Genomic DNA, 21,105 nt, shown 5'->3' with positions numbered 1-21,105 from the left:
GAAAAACGTATTAGCTTTTGATTGTTTCATTAGATATTATACATGATATTTTTTTGTTTCATTAGATATTATACATGATATCTAACAAGCTTTACAAAAAGAACTAACTTTAACCTGCCATCATGAGTTAAACATAAAATAAAAGATATTTGTCTGAAAAAAAAGACATAATACATTTCCAATTTCACATAAGAAGAAAAGCATTTGAGTTCACAGGAGAAAAGTTTGAATGAAAATATTATTTACAATGGTAGTGCACAATTCTCTCTCTGATGTTTGCCTTTCAACATTTCCATAATTACACTCTTTTTCCCCATTTCACAACTCTACTCTCCCTTCTTCCTTTTCTTGTAGATAAATTCATGTAAACATTTCTCTCCCTTCTTATCTTACATTTAGTAAGATAAGAAGTTAACATTTCTGTAATAGATTTCACATTTCCTCAGTTTTTCCCTCAAGTATCTATTCAAACATTTAATTTTCTCTTCCTTCCTAGCTACAATTATCTGGACTTTCCTCTCCCTTCCCATCTTGCATTCCTTCCTCCCAATTTACATTTCTTTAATAAATGCACATTCAGCCAAATATTTACTCCATCCTGTTCTTCCACTCCATTAAAAGCATCTTGGTATCTCTTCCTCCTTTTTATCTTACATTCCTTTCTGCAAGTTTACATTCCTCCAGCCTTAACACAAACATCTATTCCATCCTGTCATTCTATCAGCACACATCCCAGCTCACATTCCTCCCCCAGACTTGGCTAGTAGTTGGGCGAATCTGTTGGTGATGAAGAGAGAGGAGTCGATGAACCGGTCCACGCAGTTTGAGATGCAAGTCTCTGTTCGTGCGTCCAGACGGCTGCCCGGTGCGCCCACACACACCTCCCAGCACACCTCATTCATTTTATGGATCTGTGGGAGTGGCGTGGTTAGGTTAAGTTAGGTTAGAGGAATATGCTGTTTGGTTTAATGTTCTTAGTTTTCTTTTTGGGAGTCACATTCTTAGTAGAGGTTGTTGTTGTTATTTTGGCTTGATATTATTTCATCTTTGTGGGGCTGAATGGGTTATGAATCTCTCTCTTCTCTAATGCTCATCCTTCCCTATTCTTCTCACACACATCACCTTCAGGTCTTATTTGGTCTTTCCATCATTATTACTTGGTTCAATCTTATTTTCCTTTGTGGAGTTTGAATAGTTTATGCACTTATCTTGTTCATTACATTGCACCAACCCTTCGCTCAAGAGTATAGGTTCTCAAACTTTATTGCTTAGTGGCACACAAATGATATATCTTGGGCTTTCACGGTGCACCAACTCTACAGTCAGTGCAGTGTTTACCTATCCATGAAAATTACATGGCGCAGTTTGAGAATAGCTGCTCTAGAGAAACGGACAAAAGAACAAGAAGTAGGAAGATGCAAGAGACAGTGAAGGAGACTCATACATGGTGCCAACCCTCACTCTAGGGAACAGCCAAAGGAGAACAAGAAGAAAAAAAGCAAGCAGGCAGCAGGTAACAGCAGCCTGCCTCAGTGTCTCACCATGGCCTGCATCTGTGCCTTCTGCTGCTCCATCATGAGGAAGGACTGCAGCTCGGAGTCCTTGCCGCCGCCGCTCCCTATGCTGCTGCTGTCCAGGCCTGCGGGGAGCAATGCTGTTAGGGTCTGACAGGACAGCAGGATTCATGGTAGGATAGAGAAGAGTGGGTTTATTTCTTCAATATTGCAGCATCACAGCAGCAATATCATTAGTACAGCAGGATTAGCACACAATTATTTCAGGCATTACAGCAGCAGCACCACCATCAGCACAGCATTACACACACAAAACAGCATCACTATCTTAGACATAACAGCATCATTAAGATGCTGTGATGCTATCAGGTTTAAGATAATGGTGCTGTGATGTCTAAGATTATGATACTGTGATGTTAGGTCTAAGATATGCTGTGATGGTGTTAATTCTAAGATATGCTGTGATGCTGTTAGGTCTAAGATAATGATGGTGTAATGGTGTGATGTCTAAGAACAACATAACAGCATTATTACAGATATCACAGCATCACTATCTGGCACTGTCATCATACAGTCGAAGCAGCATCTTCATCTCGCATCATCACACGTCACCACATCACACAGACATCACATCTTTTCTAGCATCACCACACATCACAATTTCTCCCCTAAACAATACAACCAGACGCACACACCAATACCCAGGCGTCACATATTCACAAGTGCAATTAATTACCGGCATTTTTTTTTACCTGAACTTAAAGAGCTGGTATCAAAACTCGAAAAACCGGAGTCTGTGCTTAGGTTCTCGTCAAAAGATGATGTGTGACTCTCAGTTTGTGGCGAGTCTGACGAACTGTCGCCGAAAAACCAGCCCATGTTGAGGAATTAAGGTGAGAAGAGGGAATATTGCGTAATGGTAACAAGGATTGACTTCACGAGGCTCGGTACTCGGTCCCCGCATCAGCTGGTAAGGGGGGGAAGGCAGACGGTTTGCTATTTTGTCGACATACTATTTCGTTTATTTGGTTGTTTTACGTTATTTTGATAATATTTGGGTCATTTATTTATTTATTTACTTGTTATTCTGTTAAGAATTGCGGGCATTTAAGTTTTTTAATATATTTTCTTAAGTTTTGCTATTTTGCTAATATGTTAGTTTGTTTATTTGACAATTTCATCAACTTCATCTTATTTTCCTGAGTTATTGCGCTCTTAATAATGTTTCAGCTGGAATAGAAACTTAGTTTACGAATCAATGAAGAAGGGAGTCACAAGAGGAAGAAGAGGGCATACAAAGATGGACGTGTTTGTGTTTAGTGTCATCTTATTTCATCATTTTCTCCTCGGGTAAGTTGTGTACAAGTGTGTCAATTAGCCTGCATATACTCTAAAGTGTCTATAATCAGTGAAACGTGGTAAATAAGGTGAAGGCTTAATACGAAACTGAAAATGAGTGGATTTTGTAAGAAGCCGGCAGGTGAACTGTCACAATATATTACCATTTTGGGATAATGTTACCAAAAGAAGCGCCTCGTGGAGCAGCTAAATCATGTACATATGGTGATGAATACTCTGTGAACAACGCGTGTATGGTGGCGGTGTTGTGTGGTTAGGTATGGCTACGTGACAGGGCGGGACGACCGTGACGCATTTGTGCTGCCAACAGTGATACCGATTCAAATAGGCTTTGGAGGATATCAAGGCAGCAGGATCACCATTCACTACTTTTATTTACAATGCATATACGTATACAGTAGGGCAGCAGGGGGAGTTGCCAGCCTGTCAACATGCCACACCACTGCCTCAGTCGTGGCGTCAGACCAGTGTACGCATTGTCATTTGTGTGTGTACTCGACTTTAGCGCACCGTTGGGAGGACCAGGGACTATTATGATGTTAGTCAAGGCGCACGTGCGTGAGGTTTCTCTTGTCTTTATCAAAAGTGAACTGAGGGTTAGTGATAAAGGCATTTGATTTTTGACCAGCCAACTTCTGCCGGGAGGTGGTGGCGTCTCAGGATTGACGGAAAGATAGGTGGTGAACGAACAGTGGTGGAAATAGACGAGGGCACGTTTGTTAAGTGAAAGTATAATGTGGACAGGCTTAGGGAAGGACTGTGTTGGGCGCCCCTGTGGAGTGCCAGGCAGCGGCAGTGAGGGGTGACAGCTGGCAGCCTGCAGTGGGGGAGGAGGGCGTGGCAAGACAGCGTTAATCTGGCTTGCACCCTAATGGCTTGCCTGCTTTATGTATTTATTTATTTATTTGTTTGTTCATTTGTGAGTTAGTTTTTTTCGGGGTTGTGCTTGATTTTCTCGTCTTTTCTCGTTTGTTTTCCTTTTATTTATTGAGTTTTTGTGCATGTGTTTCTATCCTTCTCTCTGTAACTTCATCTCAAGTTTCCTTTCTGACCGTTCTATTGCTGCTGTGGTAGACAGTCACTGTTCTTCTCCTAAATCTATTAACAGTGGTGTTCCTCAGGGTTCTGTCCTGTCACCCACTCTCTTCTTATTATTCATTAATGATCTTCTAAACCAAACGTCTTGTCCTATCCACTCCTACGCTGATGATACCACCCTGCACTTTTCCACGTCTTTTCATAGACGTCCAACCCTTCAGGAGGTAAACATATCACGCAGGGAAGCCACAGAACGCCTGACTTCTGATCTTTCTAAAATTTCTGATTGGGGCAGAGCAAACTTGGTATTGTTCAATGCCTCAAAAACTCAATTCCTCCATCTATCAACTCGACACAACCTTCCAGACAACTATCCCCTCTTTTTCAATGACACTCAACTGTCCCCCTCTTCTACACTGAACATCTTTGGTCTGTCCTTTACTTATAATCTGAACTGGAAACTTCACATCTCATCTCTAGCTAAAACAGCTTCTATGAAGTTAGGTGTTCTGAGACGTCTCTGCCAGTTTTTCTCACCCCCCCAGCTGCTAACTCTGTACAAGAGCCTTATCCGTCCATGTAGGGAGTATGCTTCACATGTCTGGGGGGGGTTCCACTCATACTGCTCTTCTAGACAGGGTGGAATCAAAAGCTTTTCGTCTCATCAACTCCTCTCCTCTAACTGACTGTCTTCAGCCTCTCTCTCACTGCCACAATGTTGCATATCTAGCTGTCTTCTACCGCTATTTTCATGCTAACTGCTCTTCTGATCTTGCTAACTGCATGCCTCCTCTCCTTCCGTGGTCTCGCTGCACAAGACTTTCTTCTTTCTCTCACCCCTATTCTGTCCACCTTTCTAATGCAAGAGTTAACCATTCATCAATCATTCATCCCTTTCTCTGGTAAACTCTGGAACTCCCTGCCTGCTTCTGTATTTCCACCTTCCTATGACTTGAATTCCTTCAAGAGGGAGGTTTCAAGACACTTATCCACCAATTTTTGACCACTGCTTTGACCCTTTTATGGGACTGGCATTTCAGTGGGCATTTTTTTTATTAGATTTTTGTTGCCCTTGGCCAGTATCCTTCCTACACACAAAAAAAAAAAAAAAAAAAAAAAAAAAAAAAAAAACATTTCAGTCCATGGCGGTGTTTTGTATAGTTTTTGTTATAGTTTGTGTATTTTTTTTGTTTTACTTAAGTGGTAAATATTAACAGGGATCTACTGGAGCTCTTTGTGGTGTACAGCCTGCCATACACACACACACACACACACACACACACACACACACACACACACACACACACACACACACACACACACACACACACACACACACACACACACACACACACACACACACACACACACACACACACACATTGACTCTAGGCTAATTGATTCTTCTTGTTTTCAGTTTTGAGGAAATTTCTGCTGGGAAGACTGGCCGATTGATAGCAACAAGAACCGACATCAGCTGACCAAGACATCACTGGGAATTGACACCAGCTGACCAAGACATCACTGGGAACTGACACCAGCTGACCAAGACATCACTGGGAATTGACATCAGCTGACCAGGACATCACTGGGAACTGACATCAGCTGATCCAAGACATAACCAGAAATTGACACCCACTTGCCACAATATCAGTAAGTAAACCAGGTAGTGTGTGTGTGTGTGTTTACTTACCTGTACTCTTCTTATTCTCTGAAGAATGTTTAGGCGTTGGCCAAGATCTGTTAGCTACTCTGCCAGTCTTAAATATATCAGTTCTTTTTTACTTTTTATTGAAGTTCAAGTATTAAGTATATGGATTATATAGCTCATCAAACCATGCAGTGCTATGAATGGTTCAGGTTTTAGGATAATAAATAGTCTGGGTTTTACTTAAATATCACAACATTTGACAACATAACTTTGTGGTGGTGTCATTTAGATGGAGCATCTGGGGTGCTTATCAGTAGGGTCAGGTGACTCAGGTCAGTGAGAGGGGTGGCTGACCTCTTGAGGGGCACTCCCATGATGGAAGCAACTCCCCAGTGCTGGTGTGTTCTTCATAGCTGGGAGAAATAACTTATTTATAATAAGAATAAGTACTTTTAGAAGAGAAGGGCCTGTCATTGCATTGTGCATGGCAATACCTCCAGCGGCCAAAGCCAGTCATGTGAGTGAGATGACAGTGCCATCAATCTGCTCTGCCCCAAATTGAGATTGTGAAACATTTTTCCATGAACAAATAAATTATAGAAAATTATTCATGCTGTATAATACAATACACAGAGAGAGAGAGAGAGAGAGAGAGAGAGAGAGAGAGAGAGAGAGAGAGAGAGAAAAGTATGACGGTTGCCTGTCCTTTCTGCCATGGTGTTAAACCAGTAATTGGTCCTGTAGAGAGACAGCAACACAGCTCACGGAGAATTACTCTACTCGTCCAATGCCCAAATGTTCTTCCAGGAGTAAAAACACTGTAGTTGTATTGTACAGGGCACAAGCCAAAGCTCATTTTGTATTGTCTCTATAATCATATTTGTCCAGCTTCTCTTTAAACATGCGTACACTGTTTGCTGCAACCACCTCTTCCTTCAAGTCATTTCTTGATGTTGCTTGAACATCTACTCTTCTTTATTTTGTTCCCATGCCCCTCGTCTGTCTCTCCCCCTCCTCCATCTGTGGTACCAAGTCATTTCTGTCTCTTCTTTCTGTATTGTTTACCAATTTGTACATTGTTATCAGGTCTCCTCTTTCTCTTCTCTTGTGTAGTGTTTGTGAAAACAACTTCGTCTCTCTTCATAGCGTAAGTCTTTCAATTCTGTTACCATCTTTGTCACTTTCCTCTGTATTCTTTCCAGTTTTCATTTATCTTTTTTTCCCATGTGGAGCCCAAACTACTACTGCGTATTCCTGTTTAGGTCATAACAGGCTTGTTATAATTTTCTTAATTTCTTTATCTAAATAGTTAAATGCCATATTAATGTTTGTCAGCAACCTGTTCTGTAGAGTCAAATATTTATGTGCCTTTCATGTGATAGTGTGTCCTCAATCATTACTCCCAAATCTTTTTCTTCATTACTTTTTCTTCCTATTTCCAACGCATGACATTTTCTGGTATTAAATTCGTTTCCATGTCTGGCTCCATGCGTGTATGTATCTTGTCAATATCCTTTTGTAACTCAAGTCATTTTCAGCCTTTATTATTTTCATTATTCAGCAGACAGGTCTATTTAGATAATTTGTCATATCATTTATATATTTTAAATGTGTGTTCAAAGTACACTATCAAGCTTGAACCCATGACATTTACATATATTTGAAATGTGTGTGTGTTCAAAGTACACTATCAAGCTTAACCCATTACTTCACGTCCTACCCTGATTACTGACCCCTTAGGATTATTGTGTCATGTAAGGGTGTAGTAGGGTGGTCCAGGACTTCCTTTTCACTGGGGGCTGACAGGGTTGTGTGAGTGTGTGTGGTGCTTTGTCTGGGATATCCTGTGTGGGGATGCTGGCCTGGTGTAGAGATGGATAGGTGTCTCATATGTTAGGAAATATAGTACCACTACTCATAATACTAGGAAATATAGTACCAATACTCATAATACTGCTTTACTCATCATGTATAGATTCTGTTGATGGTTCTCTAGAGTGTATCATTAAGAACTCCTATTTCCTTGCAGTATTGATGCAGGAGAGCAAAGGACTGCCTGCTGCAAGAAAGTTTAGGTTGCCATCTCTCTCCTGCATTGACAGCCGATTGGTGCCACAGCCCACCATTCCCTTCAAGCCTAGGGAGCTGGGAGGAACCAGCTGATCAGTGTTGAGGAGTGGAGAGCAGGCTGGCAGGAGTTGAAGCTTTGAGGTGTTAAAGAAGAGATGGAGTGGAAGATGAACCCTGGTGGCTGGAAGCCCTGCAGTCTTGGTAGAATTGGAGGATGAACCCTGGTGGCTGGCAGCCCTGCAGAGTCTTGGCAGAATTGGAGGATGAATTCTGCTGCCTGTCAACTCTTTCCTCAAGTGAAGTGCTCTGACTGAATTGGGCATCCTCTCATCACAGTTGAAGAGAACCCAGCTCTGTTTCAATCCTGTCTGTCTTCAAGTACAAGTGGAGTCCTGACAGAAGTTTAGTAGTGCGCATCCGTGGGTGAACCCAAGCCACACACGTTGCCCTAGTATTGAGCGAGAGGTGGTTAAGAAGTCCTGAGGTTGGGAACACCCAGCTCCAGCCTCCTCCACCATGGAAAAGATGTGTGTATGAACTAAAGAAATTTACTCATTTGAGTATCCTCCACCATGGAAAAGATGTGCGTGTGTATGAACTAAAGAAATTTACAAAAAAAAAATAAAAGGTTTTTAAACCAAAATGTTCTAAAACAATGCAGTTTGCCTAATAGTGATGAAAAGAAATAGGCAAAACTAATTTGCTTAATAATTCATTTGAAATCGTCACTTCTAAACAATTCTGCTAGCTTTGTCACATTGGCTTATTAGCTAGTAAAAAAAAAAAAGTCAGCAATCAATATCCCCCTCAGGTAGAGGAGGAGGAAAAAGACCCAACCCCCAAATATCCAAAAAATAAACTGTGCGCGCGATTTGCGCACACAGGCCCCATCCATCCCTTCAATCAACCCCCAACGATGCCCCCAACCCCCCCAAAAATAGACCCTTCAATCAACCCCCAACAATGCCCCAACCCCCCAAAAATAGACCCTTCAATCAACCCCCAACGATGCCCCCAACCCCCAAAAAATAGACTAAGTTTAAGGTGCAATTTGCACATAGAGGCCCCATCCCTGGGTCAGATTTCTGTAGACTGGACCCTCCCTGACTGCAGGGAGAGACAGGGCCTCTGTGCAAATCGCACCTTAAACATTAACTTAAACAGTAGAGAGGGAGGAGGAGGAGGGACCCAAAAAATAGACTTTAACAGTAGAGAGGGAGGAGGAGGAGGAAGGACCCAAAAAAATAGACTTAAGTCTTTTGGGTCTCTCCTCCTCTTCCTCCCTCTCTACTGGGGAGATTTTGATAGCGGCTGACTACCTTTTTTTTTCTACAATACTAAAAAATGTATATATAAAAAATAATATATATATATATATATATATATATATATATATATATATATATATATATATATATATATATATATATATATATATATATATATATATATATATATATATATATATATATATATATATATATATATATATATATATTAAAAAAATGTATATATATAAATTGAATGTATTCAATTGATATTGTATTAAATATAAATAATGCTACTACTACCTTGTTTTTTCTTGACACTTCAAGATGGTAAAGACAAGATGATAAATAGTATATACAACAAACACTAAACACTTATTTTATTTTGCATCACTGAAGAAGGCAAGAAACAAATTGCTTAAATGTATTGTGGTCCTCCCAGGGGAGGCTGGCAGAGGCTGAGATGGGCTGGCTGAGGCTGAGGTGGGCTTCCTGCAAAACAAGGAGAAATTTTAGATGCGAGGATACAGAGAACAGTTGGTATTTGGTGATGCATGAAGGAGGAGGAGATAAACATGTAGATCGATGAGGCAAAGGAGAGAAAGATGAGGATATAAGAACAATATAAAGACGAAGGAACAGGAAAAGAAACGAGAGGGAAGTGGATACAAGGACAAGACAAAAATGAGGCACACACACACAGAGAGAAGAGAGAGAGAGAGAGAGAGAGAGAGAGAGAGAGAGAGGACAAAGGGAGGAGATGGGAATAAGAGGCTGAAAGGGATAGTAGTAGTAATAGTAGTGGTAGTAGTAGTAGAAGAGAACGTTACGTAAGAGTATTGAACTAGTGACGAGGTTCGACCAATGAAAATTACAAGATGAGCGGAAGGGAAGGGAAGGGAAGGGAAAAGAAAGAGGACCCATCAAATCTTCAAGTAATATTTCGAGATGGCGTTGTCAAGCATTTCATCTCCCTCACTCTTATTACGTTACCATGAATGAGTGTTTTCAGAGGCGCTTTCATTCTTACAGTTTACTAAGGACCAAGCATCCCAGAGAACAAGATAGCTATTATAATCAGACTAATGATATTTATTGGTTTTGGAGAGATCTATTATGGGTGTTTTCATGTTTATAGTTAACCAAGGACTTAGCACTGATGGCAGAAAAAATACCTATGATAGAAAACTACCTATGATAATCAGACTAATCATTTCCGCCGGGTTTGCGAGTTCTAGTGACGTCCCCGAGTGTTTCAGTGTAAAGAAGATGGTTTTAGTGGTGCTTTCATGTATTCTTGCTACTACTGGTCCTAGTTTACCAAGGATTTAACACCAATAACGACAGAAATATCACCTATTTTAATCAAGCTAATAATTTCTGCTGTTTCAAAGATCTGGTGACGGTCCCGTGTGTTTGAGAATGAAGAGGTGAGGTGTGAGGTGTGAGGCGGCGGGCGGGTGGCTGGCTGTAGTAGCGGAGGCGTCCAGCAGTGTTTACGGCCGCCACGACTGAGGGAAGGCAGGAGCGAGGGAGGGGCGGGAGAGCGGCACGGGAAGGGGGCGGGAGGCACGGGGCAGGAGGGGAGACAGCAGAGGCACCGGGGACCAAGCAGGGCGGGAGGGGGCCGGGTGGAAACGGCCGCGGAGGGGAACGGCGCGGCCTCAAGGGGGCCAGCGCTCCCCTGGCACTCCTCTCGTTCCCAGCGGATCAATAGAGAGCCTCCAGACATTAGAGCAAAGTGCAGGATGACTCCCAAGAATCCTACACGTCGACAGGCCAAAGACACGATCTACAGGACACGGGGACGCCTGCACGCCACCGCTCACCCCGAGACCAAGCCTCCCAGCGTCCCATTCCCTCCGTCAGCGTCCTCCTCAGGGAATTATAATGTTAGAAGTGTGAAAGTCGTCTTGCGTGGCCAGGCTGGGTGGTGGTGGCCGGGTCTCTCTCAGCGACCACCGACCAATCACCGACCCAGGCCGTCTAGCCGCGACACTCCGTTACTGCCGCCGACCCCGATACTACGACCACCCCCTCACCACTACCGCCACCACCATCACCACCACCGTCTTGGACACCACCACCACCACCGCTACCGCCGCCAACACCATTGATTGGGGGGTTTATGACAAGTGTGTGTGTATGTGCGTGTGTGTGTAGTACGGCAAGAACAGCACCACACCTGCACGAGTACGATTGAAACTTGCAGATTAACACACGCACGTAACACACACACACACACACACACACACACACACACACACATCGTAGCTACAACCGTCTATTCATGGCGGAGTAGTAAAGGCCAGAGAGAGAGAGAGAGAGAGAGAGAGAGAGAGAGAGAGAGAGAGAGAGAGAGAGAGAGAGAGAGAGAGGACTATTTCCTATATACGCAAGTTTTAAAATATCCATCGATGTGACAAAATATTTCGTTTCATCTGACCTACTCCAGAGAGAGAGAGAGAGAGAGAGAGAGAGAGAGAGAGAGAGAGAGAGAGAGAGAGAGAGAGAGAGAGTAATGGAGTGAACCACTTTAAGAAAACAGCTGTGCAGTAAGTGTGTAGTAGACAGTCGACCACGTGTTGGCTAAACAATACTGCCACCAGCAGGTAAACAAAAACAATCCCTCTCACTCTCTCTCTCTCTCTCTCTCTCTCCTCCTCCCTCTCTCACTCACTTACGTAACCTATCAATCAATCAAGACATGTATTCATCACCAACACCTCCACCTCATCACCACATCACCTCATCCTCCACCCACCCAGCCACACACACACACACACACACACACACACACACACACACACACACACAGGTTGGTGGCGCAGTGGCTAGCACGCCCAACTCGCTTTCGGAAGGGCTCGGGGATTCTGGGTCAGGTCAGAAGTCTTTGGGTGGACTTTGCAGTACAGCCCTTGTTCACCTGACAGCGATTACCACCAGAAAACCTTGTCAGTCCATCTCTAATCATTCCATCTCTAACACCAGATTACAGACTGTCAACACCCACACACCACCACCAAAGCACCCCAAAACACGCCTTACATAAAAAAAGAAAAAGTAAATAAATAAAATAAATAAATACATAAAAATAAAAAAAAATAAATATCTAAAAAAATAAATGTATCGATCATTACAAAAGTGAGATATGGGAGGAAAAAATGCAGAAAATCTCCGTAACACCACATCACCTGACCCACACAACACCAAACACCCCCAAATCCTTCCAAAAACACCCAAATACACCGCAAAACCATTACACCCCCGACCTACCCACCCACACAACACCCACACAACACCAAATAACCCTGATAAACACGCTTAACATTAAAAAAAAAACAAATGTAACATAAAATTCCAAGGAAATGCATCGCTCATGACAAAAGTGAGTTACGGGAGGCAAGTGGCGTGCGTCTGTGGTGGTCGAGAGCTGTTGAATTTGCAGTCTCTTGGGATGCCTTGATTCCTGGGTAAATAACACGTCCCCTTTAACACACCGGAAGGCGCGAGGGAAGGAAGGGATCTGGCGGGGCTGACTGGCCTGGCTGGGGTGGCTGGCGGGGTAGTGGTGGTGGTTGGGAGCAAGTAGAGGGGGTGTTAGAGAAGGTTGTGGCAGTTGTGGTGTTAATTTGAGGGATTTTCAACTAACGACAGAAGACAAGACCGCAAGGTAAGACAGTAAGGTAAAGAAAGGCAAGGTGGTGGTGGTAGTGGTTGGGGGTGGTGGAGGTGGAATCAGAGAAGGTTGTAGAGGTTGTGGTATTAATCTGAAGCACTTCTGTCGTATCAGAGTGGTGGAAAGAGAGCGAAGAGATATTTGACTAACGTGCAACGACAGCGAGGTGAAAGAGGTAAGGCGGTGGTGATGGTATTGGTGGTGGTGGTGGTGGTGGTGGTGGGATCAAAGGTTATAGGTTGTAATATTAATTTGAGGCGTTTCTGTCACGTTAGAGAAGTGGAAAGAGACGATTTCTTGAGTGACGTGTGTACACAACAAGGTCAAAGAAAGGCAGGGTGTGTGTGGCCAGGTAAAGAGATTTGATATTAATTTTGCTGTTTTCGCCTGTTTGTTATGATAGAGGAGGAGGAGGAAGCGGTGGCGGGGAAGGAGGAGGAGGAGGAGGAGGGGCGACTGGCCAGTGTTGAGAGCGAGACGAGAAACAGGTTAGGAGAGGCAAAATATGATTGGAGAGAAAGATCAAGCTATAATAATAGTGTCAGTGTCTTGTTTGATCTCGTTACGGTGGCGAAGCAGCGATTCTGGGAAAGAGAAAGACGAGTCGAAACAAGGCCGAGAAAAGAGAGAGGGATGGGAGGGAGGGGAGGTGTGAATACATAGAAAAAAGGAAACCAGATTGTTTTATCATAGGGATAACAATAGCACGAGAATTTGAAAATAGACAAGGCAAGACATGGTAGAGAAAACAGAGGAGGAGGGGAGGCAAGAGGTGGATGGTTACATGAAAGGTAGGACGAGTAAGACTAGGTAAGCAAGGGAAGGCAAGGCAAGGCAAGGCAAGGCAAGGCAGACAAGAGGAGGGGATGCAACGTATGAATGCCTAGAAAAGATCAGACCGTAGTATTAATAGTTGCATCACAGGAAAAACAACTGCAAGGCAAGGAGAGAGAGAGAGAGAGAGAGAGAGAGAGAGAGAGAGAGAGAGAGAGAGAGAGAGAGAGAGAGAGAGAGAGAGAGAGAGATTGCAAGGGTGTGAATGAGCGGGATAGACCAGATTGCAATATTAATAGTTGCATCACAGGAAGGACAAGAGTAAGACGAGGAACAGAGCGAGATAAAACAGGTTACATCACTTACCACATTACACCTTGTTATTCCTGCCTGTGTGTGCTGAGAGAAAGGCCGGGACGCGTTAATAAGGAGAGAGACAGGGAAGGAAGGAATGAAGGAATGAAATCGAGGCTAAAGAGTGAAGGACAGGTGTTGGGATCTGCCTGTTACACCTGTCTAACGCGTATATTGAAGGGAGGAGGACTGGAGGACAGGGAAATATAAGATAGTGAAGAAAGGACGGGATGGACATGGAAGGGACGGAATGAAGGCCAAAAGGTGAAAGAAAGGAACGTTACTATTACACCTCCTGTCTGTTAGCCACGCGTGTAAACTATTATAGTGAAGGCAGGAGCGAGGGAGGCGAGGAAGGCAGGAGTGGACAGGGAAGGGAAGGAATGAAGGCCAAACAGTGAGGGACAGGTGGGAGGGAATGCAACGCTGGGCTGAGAAGTCTCTGGAGAGCCACGCCACACGAGCCACCCACTCCCTTGAGCCTGGCACCCCCTGGCACTCCCTCTCCCTCTCTCCCAGCTGACCACCACCACCACTACCACCACTACTACTACCATTCTCCACCTTCTATTAATTAAGAGTCGTCGTGGCCCTGGCCGTGGCGGTGCCCTGGGGTGCCCTAGGGTGCCACACGCGGCCTCGAGGGCACACAAGAAAGGGACATGCTTAGTTTCAATTTGCGTGAGGGAGAGGAGAGGGAGAGGAGAGGGAGAGGCAGGCAGCGGTCCCCGAAGATCAATAAGAGTGGTCCTCGGGAGGGGACGGACCAATCAGGGCGCACGTTACTACCCCGATAAGGACGTCCCGAGGGGAAAGCCCGGCCCCGCGAGAGTCGGTTGACGCATGTCGCCACCACCACCACCCACCACCGCCGCCGCCGCCGCCGCCACCAGCGCCACCCAGCACCGCCCAGCATTGCTTACCTGTCCTCTGCCTCTGTCTGTCTTTCCTTGTTCTTTTACTGACTAATTACTTTGTGTGTGTGTGTGTGTGTGTGTGTGTGTGTGTGTGTGTGTCGCCACCACCAGCGCCACCTAGCCTATATCTATCTACCTGTCTCCCTCTCTGTCTGTGTGTCTGTGTGTCTGTCTGTCTGTCTCTTCGTCTCATTCTCTCCTTAGTGACTAATTATCTGTGTCTCTGGTACGTCTCTTATCTTCTCTTCTCTCCTCTCTAGATAATCTTTGGCACCCCCCCCCCCCCTCCTCTCTCTCTCTCTCTCTCTCTCTCTCTCTCTCTCTCTCTCTCTCTCTCTCTCTCTCTCTCTCTCCTTCCCCCCAAGATGCCTACACTCATCTTTCTCCATCTCTCGCTCACCATCTCTCGCCATCTCTCCATCTGAACACCATGTCACGTGACCGCCTGGCACTATTAGGCACTCGTTATGATATCTGGCACACCATCACCACCACTGCTGTCATCACACCTCAACACCATATTAAGACATCACCACCACCACCCTTTATTACGTCTCGGCACCATCACCACCACTACAACATAATTATCACCACACCACCACCATAATCACCACCACCACACCACCATTATCGACTCACCACCATCATTACAACACCATTATCGACTCATCATCAGCATCACCATCAGTACCTAACGCTAGCTCACCACCACCAATGTCATCACCATCGTCACCACCACCACAACTGTCGACACCACTAACGTAGAGGCAGGCAGGAATCTTTCACGGCTTTACCCGAGAGAGAGAGAGAGAGAGAGAGAGAGAGAGAGAGAGAGAGAGAGAGAGAGAGAGAGAGAGAGAGAGAGAGCCTACAACTGACACCCCCCCCCTCAGCCACTTCTCCTTCTCCCTACCACCCCCCCTCCTCCTTCTCCTCCTCTTCCTCTCCCCGTTACTCCTTGTCTTCACCACCTGCCTGCCTGCCTTCCTCCTCTTCCTCCTCCTCCTCCTCCTCCTCCTCCTCCTCCTCCTCCTCCTCCTCCTCCGCCCCGTCACTGTTCCCTGCTCGCCACCAACGCCGCCGCCGCCGCCGCCGCCGCTGCCGCCGCCGCCGCCGCCGCCGCCGCCGCCGCCGCCCTCCTCCTCCTCCTCCTCCTCCTCGTCTCCTATCAATTTTGACGCGTCCACAAGGGAAATTCGACATCAATTGTAGCGATAGAGTCATTTTCGCGGCAAATTGCATTGTTGACTCTCCCTAGAACAACCTCTCCCTCTCACTCGCTGACACCCTGCTGACCACACCCTCAGCGCCTCTCTCTCACCCTGTCACCCTATTCATCCCTGCGATCACAATGTTTGTCTGACTATATTCTGTGACACTTCCGCGCCGCACCTCCATTACTTTCAAAAGGCTCTAATTGAAGTGCCACGGGTTTTCAAGGGTGTTTTTATGGTTCTAGTTACAGATTATCATGATTTCTACATTATTAACAGGCTAAACACTCTTGGGAATCCGCCTACCTACTTCCAAAAGGCTGTAGATGGAGACGTGGGTTTTCAAGGGTGTTTTTATGATTCTAGTTACAGATTATCATGATTTCTACGTTATTAACAGGAGAAACACTCTTGGGAATCCGCTCAACTACTTTCAAAAGGCTCCAGTTGAAGTGCCACGGGTTTTCAGGGGTATTTTTTACGGTTCTAGAGACTGATTATCATGATTTCTACGTTATTAGCTGGAGAAACACCCTTGAGAACCCGCCTACCTACTTTCAAAAGGCTCCAGTTGAAGTGCCACGGGTTTTCAGGGAAATTTTTACGGTTTTAATGACTAACAAGATTTCTACGTTATTAACAGGAGAAACAGTCTTGAGAACCCGGCTAATCATCTGTGGCCTTGGAAAACAGTGGAGAGAGTAGAGAGTTTCAGAATAACGGGTTTCGTGTGTATCTTTATTCCTGCATCCTTGTACCTCCTTCTACACTCATCTCATCCCTGACTTAAATGACTGATGACGGACTGAAGGCCTAACAAGCGAAGGAGGATTTGCTCGATTTATGAGTGAAAGTGGATGAAAAATAATGGGAATGAGGAAGAGTCAATATAGCAATGATTTTTTTCGTGGTAATTAAGTAATATAGTCGTTATGGAGGCGTTAGATGTGACATAGTTAAGTGGCTAATGGTGATGAATCGTTTCCTCTAACATTGCAATAGTTACGCAATAAAAACAAATACGATACGAGTGAAATATTTGTGGTTATGCAATAGTTATGAGGCAATTAAATATAGATGCATATTTAAATAATTATAACGATCTAACACCGATGCAACACTTATAACGCAATATTACGTAATCAAACACCAATATATAAAACAATGCAATATTACGCAATTAAACACCAATATATAAAACAGTCGTATATAGAGAGAACAAACAAATATTCTGAGTGCTTCGCGTCATAATACTTAGAAAATTTTGGAATCACTAACAAGCAATCAGATAGTCAAGTCTTTCAATGACACGCAATATTACTGATAAAAAATAGAGTTTGGAAAATACACACACAAATATTAACTTGTATTATGACGTTCTGCACTCAATACATAGGAATAATTATTATACTACACGCACGCACGCACGCACGCACGCACGCACCCATGAAACCCGACACTATCAACACCCACACCCATCCACATATCCACATATCCATCCACACGCCCATAAAATCACCCACCTCACACCCACTCATCTGTACCACACCCATAGGAGGCCGCCCACACCCAGACACGCACGCTCACACACCCATATGGCTGTCTCAAAATACACACCCATCCACACATCCACGCGTCCATCTCAAACACCCACACGCACATCCACATATCCACACACCAGCCCACATACCCACTCACCCATCCACATACCCACACCTCATCCACGTGGCTGTCTCAAATACCCATACACTCATCCACACACCCACACACCAATCCTAAGCATCCACTCACCAACCACATATCCACCCACACGCCCACACATACCGGCTTCTCACCTAAATTGTTAATACCCACCACCTTCACCACCACCATCTCTCATTCATCCGCACTTCCACATGCATTCCACCTGATGTAACGTGCAGTGTCGTACTCACGTGCAGTTAGCGAGGCAGAGGTCCGTGTGTCCGTGCGCCTTGGCAGAGAGAGAGTGAGAGGTGCCCGTGCGCCCGTGCGTCTTGGTAGAGAGTGAGAGCGAGGGGCAAGAGGCGTAGGGTAGTCCACTAAACCGAACTGCTCACTCGTTCTCGAAAATACTTGAATTTAATTCCTTCTCTCCTTTCCTGCAAAGTTAAGGTTAAGTTAGGTTTGATTTGTTATGCTGTAATGTTAAGATAGTTTTGTGGTCATGTTGTCTGTATTTCATGTCTGTAACAAACACGCAACAAACCTTTCACTTAGTCTCGAAACACTTGAATCTTTAACTCTTTCTCTCTAATTATCCTGCAAAGTTAAGGTTACAGTCGGTTTGTTATCACATTACCTGTATTTCAAGTCGATATCTGTACTCGGCACAAGTTGACATCTGCACCACACACCTGTACCACGAAACATTTGAAAGCTTAACTCCTTCCTTCCTTCTTTATGTCGCGTGCTTCGCTGCAAAGTTAATTTCAAGTCAATCTGTTATATTATCTGTATTCAAATTGATATCCATACCACACATTATAACACTGAAATTATTATATTGAGATTGTTATACATACGAAACAAGATAACAAGCAAGCTAGTTTTAACACAGGTACTATAACACTATCTATCTATCTATCTATCTATATGTATTCCAAGGTGATGTCTATTCTTGTCATATTGGATATAACAATGAGATCTGTACATTATATTACGTAAAATTATACTTATACACATTTTAAAATTATTATATTATCTACACAACAAGCAATACTGAATTGTAGATACATGACCTTGTGTTGTTAGACCGTAAGGTGTGTGTGCGTGTGTGTGTGTGTGTGTGTAGCAGTGACCACAAACTACGTGTATCTGTACAAACAAGGCCACCACTAGTTGTTAAGGCTAGAAATAAACAAAATATAGCAGGAACTTTGGTAGAATAGATGTACAGTCATTAACACACAAACACACACACACACACACACACAATGAATGACAGACTTATTGACTGACTAAAGATACCACTAGTCACACACACACACACACACACACACACACACACACCCAAGTACTTTTTATTATCATTATTTTGTCGGATGTAAAAAAAAAAAAAAAGAAGCAATATCTTGATTTTTATAAAATTTATTATACATCTAAGAAATTAAGTTGAAAATGTTTATTCTGTACACGATGAGGAAATACACTTAATGATTCTTATGCTAAACACGTATGTATGTATGTATGTATGTATGTATGTATGCATGTATGTAAGTATGAATGTAGATATCTAAGTATATGATATGATAGTTAGGTGTGTGTGTGTGTGTGTGTGTGTGTGTGTGTGTGTGTGTGTGTGTGTGTGTGTGTTCGTGTGTGTGTGTGTGTGTGTGTGTTCGTGCATTATCCCAGGCATCACAAAACCGAACCATCCAAGTCGGAAACCACCCATCCATCCATCCATCCATCCATCCAACACCACCATTTCAATACTCTATAAATAAACTAAACTGCTATTTGATAACCTATCATTAAAAGATCATTGTAGTAGTAGTGATGTTAGTAGTAGTAGTAGTAGTAGTAGTAGTAGTAGTAGTAGTAGTTTCACTCACATAAAATATTAAAAAAAATGATAAAAAATAGTTTTCCAAGAAGCAACACCACCAAAACTTAGTCACCACCAGAAGGAATGGATAGACGAGGGGATGGACGAGCGGATGGATGGGTGGAGGCATTGAGTGGCTCCGATCAGCTGCTCCCCTGTGGCAGCCACCCGTGGGGAGAGACAAGACACCCTGGGAGCCACACGTGATATGTACAATGTCATGAAATAGAGATAAAAAAATAAAAATAAAATAAAGCTTAGAGGAAATATTATTGTCTTTTGGTGAGAAGAGAAACGCTGGTATGTGTCAGGCTAAAAACGACTCTCTTTAAAAACTGGTAAGGAATTGTTGGGTGTTTTCAATATTCTTAAACTTTCCTTCCGTCACAAACCTGATTCTGAGATTTCATAACTTTGGAGAACAATAGTCAAGTCATCATCATCATCATCATCATCATCATCATCAACACCTACAAACAAGGTAATTATCATTTGTTTCTCCTATATAGGTAACCACGGAATAACCTTATAACAAAAGCGCATCACTGTTTTAGTAAATAACTTTTCCACTCTCTCTCTCCTCTCTCTCTCTCTCTCTCTCCAACCTCTCTTATCTCTTCCCTGACAAGTCCTTTCTCCGTGACAGTGACGCGGAACCAATGTACAGCTATTTACATCTCGCCTTTATTGACACGGGGCCAGGATAACAACGACACATGCACTCCGCGGCGCCAACAAAGTGTTACTAAGTGTTTCTGAATCTCCTCTCGTCACTCTTCGCTCACACAACACACGCTGCGGACAGACACGCTCGACACACGCTAGATCTTCAGACACCGCGCCGCTAGGAGGTGTTAAGTGTGTGTGTATGTCTGTCTGTCTGTCCTCGCTATAGTCTTTGCCTCAGCCACACTTCACACAGCGGTGGGCGGGGGATGGGCGGGGTGGGCGGGTTACTGGAGGCAGGAATTGAGATGACTGGGTGTCCCGGCGGCCGTCACAGTCACCACAGCGTCTCAGATCACTTCACAGCACCACAGCGGGGGATGGGTGGGGTGGGCAGGGCGGGGGCGGTGGGTGGGAGGGTGGGCGCAAAGCATAGGCGGCATTGACAGCATACGCCGAGACGCCCACGGGTGCCCACTATCACTTGGCGGCGGCGTGGTGCATCAGGGCGCCGCCATAGGACTGGGAGGTGCAGGGCGGCAGGGCGAAGTGGCCCATGGAGGTGAACGCGGAGGACATGAACCCGCCCATTCCTGTGGGGAAGAGAAGGGGTGTTGAGTGGAGAGAGAGAGAGAGAGAGAGAGAGAGAGAGAGAGAGAGAGAGAGAGAGAGAGAGAGAGAGAGAGAGAGAGAGAGAGAGAGAGAGAGAGAGACTAAAAGCGCACGCATGCACGCACGCACGCACGCGCGCACACGCACACACACACACACACACACACACACACACACACACACACACACACACACACACACGAGGCTACGCTAGGTGAGTACGCCAAGAATCTCGAGGCTTGGCTAGGCTAGGAGTAGCAGGAGTGTGAGGCGTCATGGCACCTTATCTAGAAACTGGGAGGAGGCGAGACATGCACTGAGGGGCAGAAGAGATGCAAGCAAGAGAACATGCAAGGAGGGAAGCGAGGCAGACAAGAGGAGAGAGAGAGAGAGAGAGAGAGAGAGAGAGAGAGAGAGAGAG

At 44.5% G+C, this 21,105-nt stretch overlaps 2 protein-coding genes and 2 long non-coding RNA genes across 20 annotated transcripts in view; 1 reads left to right on the top strand and 3 right to left on the bottom strand.

The window, feature by feature from the left end:
* Window positions 1–10: 10 nt before the first annotated feature.
* LOC135094665 (mitochondrial import inner membrane translocase subunit Tim8-like) lies at window positions 11–2,500 on the bottom strand. Its single transcript, XM_063994963.1, has 3 exons — window positions 2,267–2,500; window positions 1,542–1,639; window positions 11–911 (listed from the first exon to the last, which is right to left on the bottom strand). The coding sequence occupies exons 1-3, from the start codon at window positions 2,391–2,393 to the stop codon at window positions 738–740; spliced, it is 399 nt and encodes a 132-aa protein (XP_063851033.1). The 5' UTR covers window positions 2,394–2,500; the 3' UTR covers window positions 11–737.
* Window positions 2,501–2,727: 227 nt separating this feature from the next.
* On the top strand, window positions 2,728–8,259 carry LOC135094667 (uncharacterized). The gene is made up of 3 exons (XR_010263906.1): window positions 2,728–2,864; window positions 5,329–5,564; window positions 7,592–8,259. It is a non-coding gene; the product is annotated as an uncharacterized LOC135094667 (long non-coding RNA).
* Window positions 8,260–9,266: 1,007 nt separating this feature from the next.
* On the bottom strand, window positions 9,267–18,147 carry LOC135094663 (uncharacterized). The gene is made up of 2 exons (XR_010263905.1): window positions 17,773–18,147; window positions 9,267–9,392 (listed from the first exon to the last, which is right to left on the bottom strand). It is a non-coding gene; the product is annotated as an uncharacterized LOC135094663 (long non-coding RNA).
* A 783-nt stretch (window positions 18,148–18,930) lies between these two features.
* Window positions 18,931–21,105, bottom strand: part of LOC135094662 (transcription factor collier-like) — a 194,008-nt gene continuing 191,833 nt past the window's right edge. For all 17 annotated transcript variants that reach the window (XR_010263903.1, XR_010263904.1, XM_063994954.1 and 14 more), the window contains one exon: window positions 18,931–20,665. Coding sequence is in view for 1 of the 17 variants with exons in the window: in XM_063994958.1 (XP_063851028.1) it covers window positions 20,553–20,665 (113 nt within the window). In the remaining 16 variants the exon portion in view is untranslated. The remainder of the gene's footprint in view (window positions 20,666–21,105) is intronic.

Source organism: Scylla paramamosain, chromosome 46 (assembly GCF_035594125.1).
Source record: "Scylla paramamosain isolate STU-SP2022 chromosome 46, ASM3559412v1, whole genome shotgun sequence".
NCBI classification, from domain to species: domain Eukaryota; kingdom Metazoa; phylum Arthropoda; class Malacostraca; order Decapoda; family Portunidae; genus Scylla; species Scylla paramamosain.
Note: the sequence above shows the minus strand (reverse complement) of the source record. Positions and strands in the feature narration are given on the sequence as shown.

What these genes read in the sequence shown, in the direction of transcription:
- LOC135094665 (XM_063994963.1), bottom strand. Translation starts at nt 2,393, where the DNA reads ATGGGCTGGTTTTTCGGCGACAGTTCGTCAGACTCGCCACAAACTGAG. An exon ending in TACCAGCTCTTTAAGTTCAG is followed by an intron (nt 1,640 to 2,266) that starts GTAAAAAAAAAT and finishes TGCTCCCCGCAG; the next exon opens with GCCTGGACAGCAGCAGCATA. An exon ending in AGGCACAGATGCAGGCCATG is followed by an intron (nt 912 to 1,541) that starts GTGAGACACTGA and finishes CCACTCCCACAG; the next exon opens with ATCCATAAAATGAATGAGGT.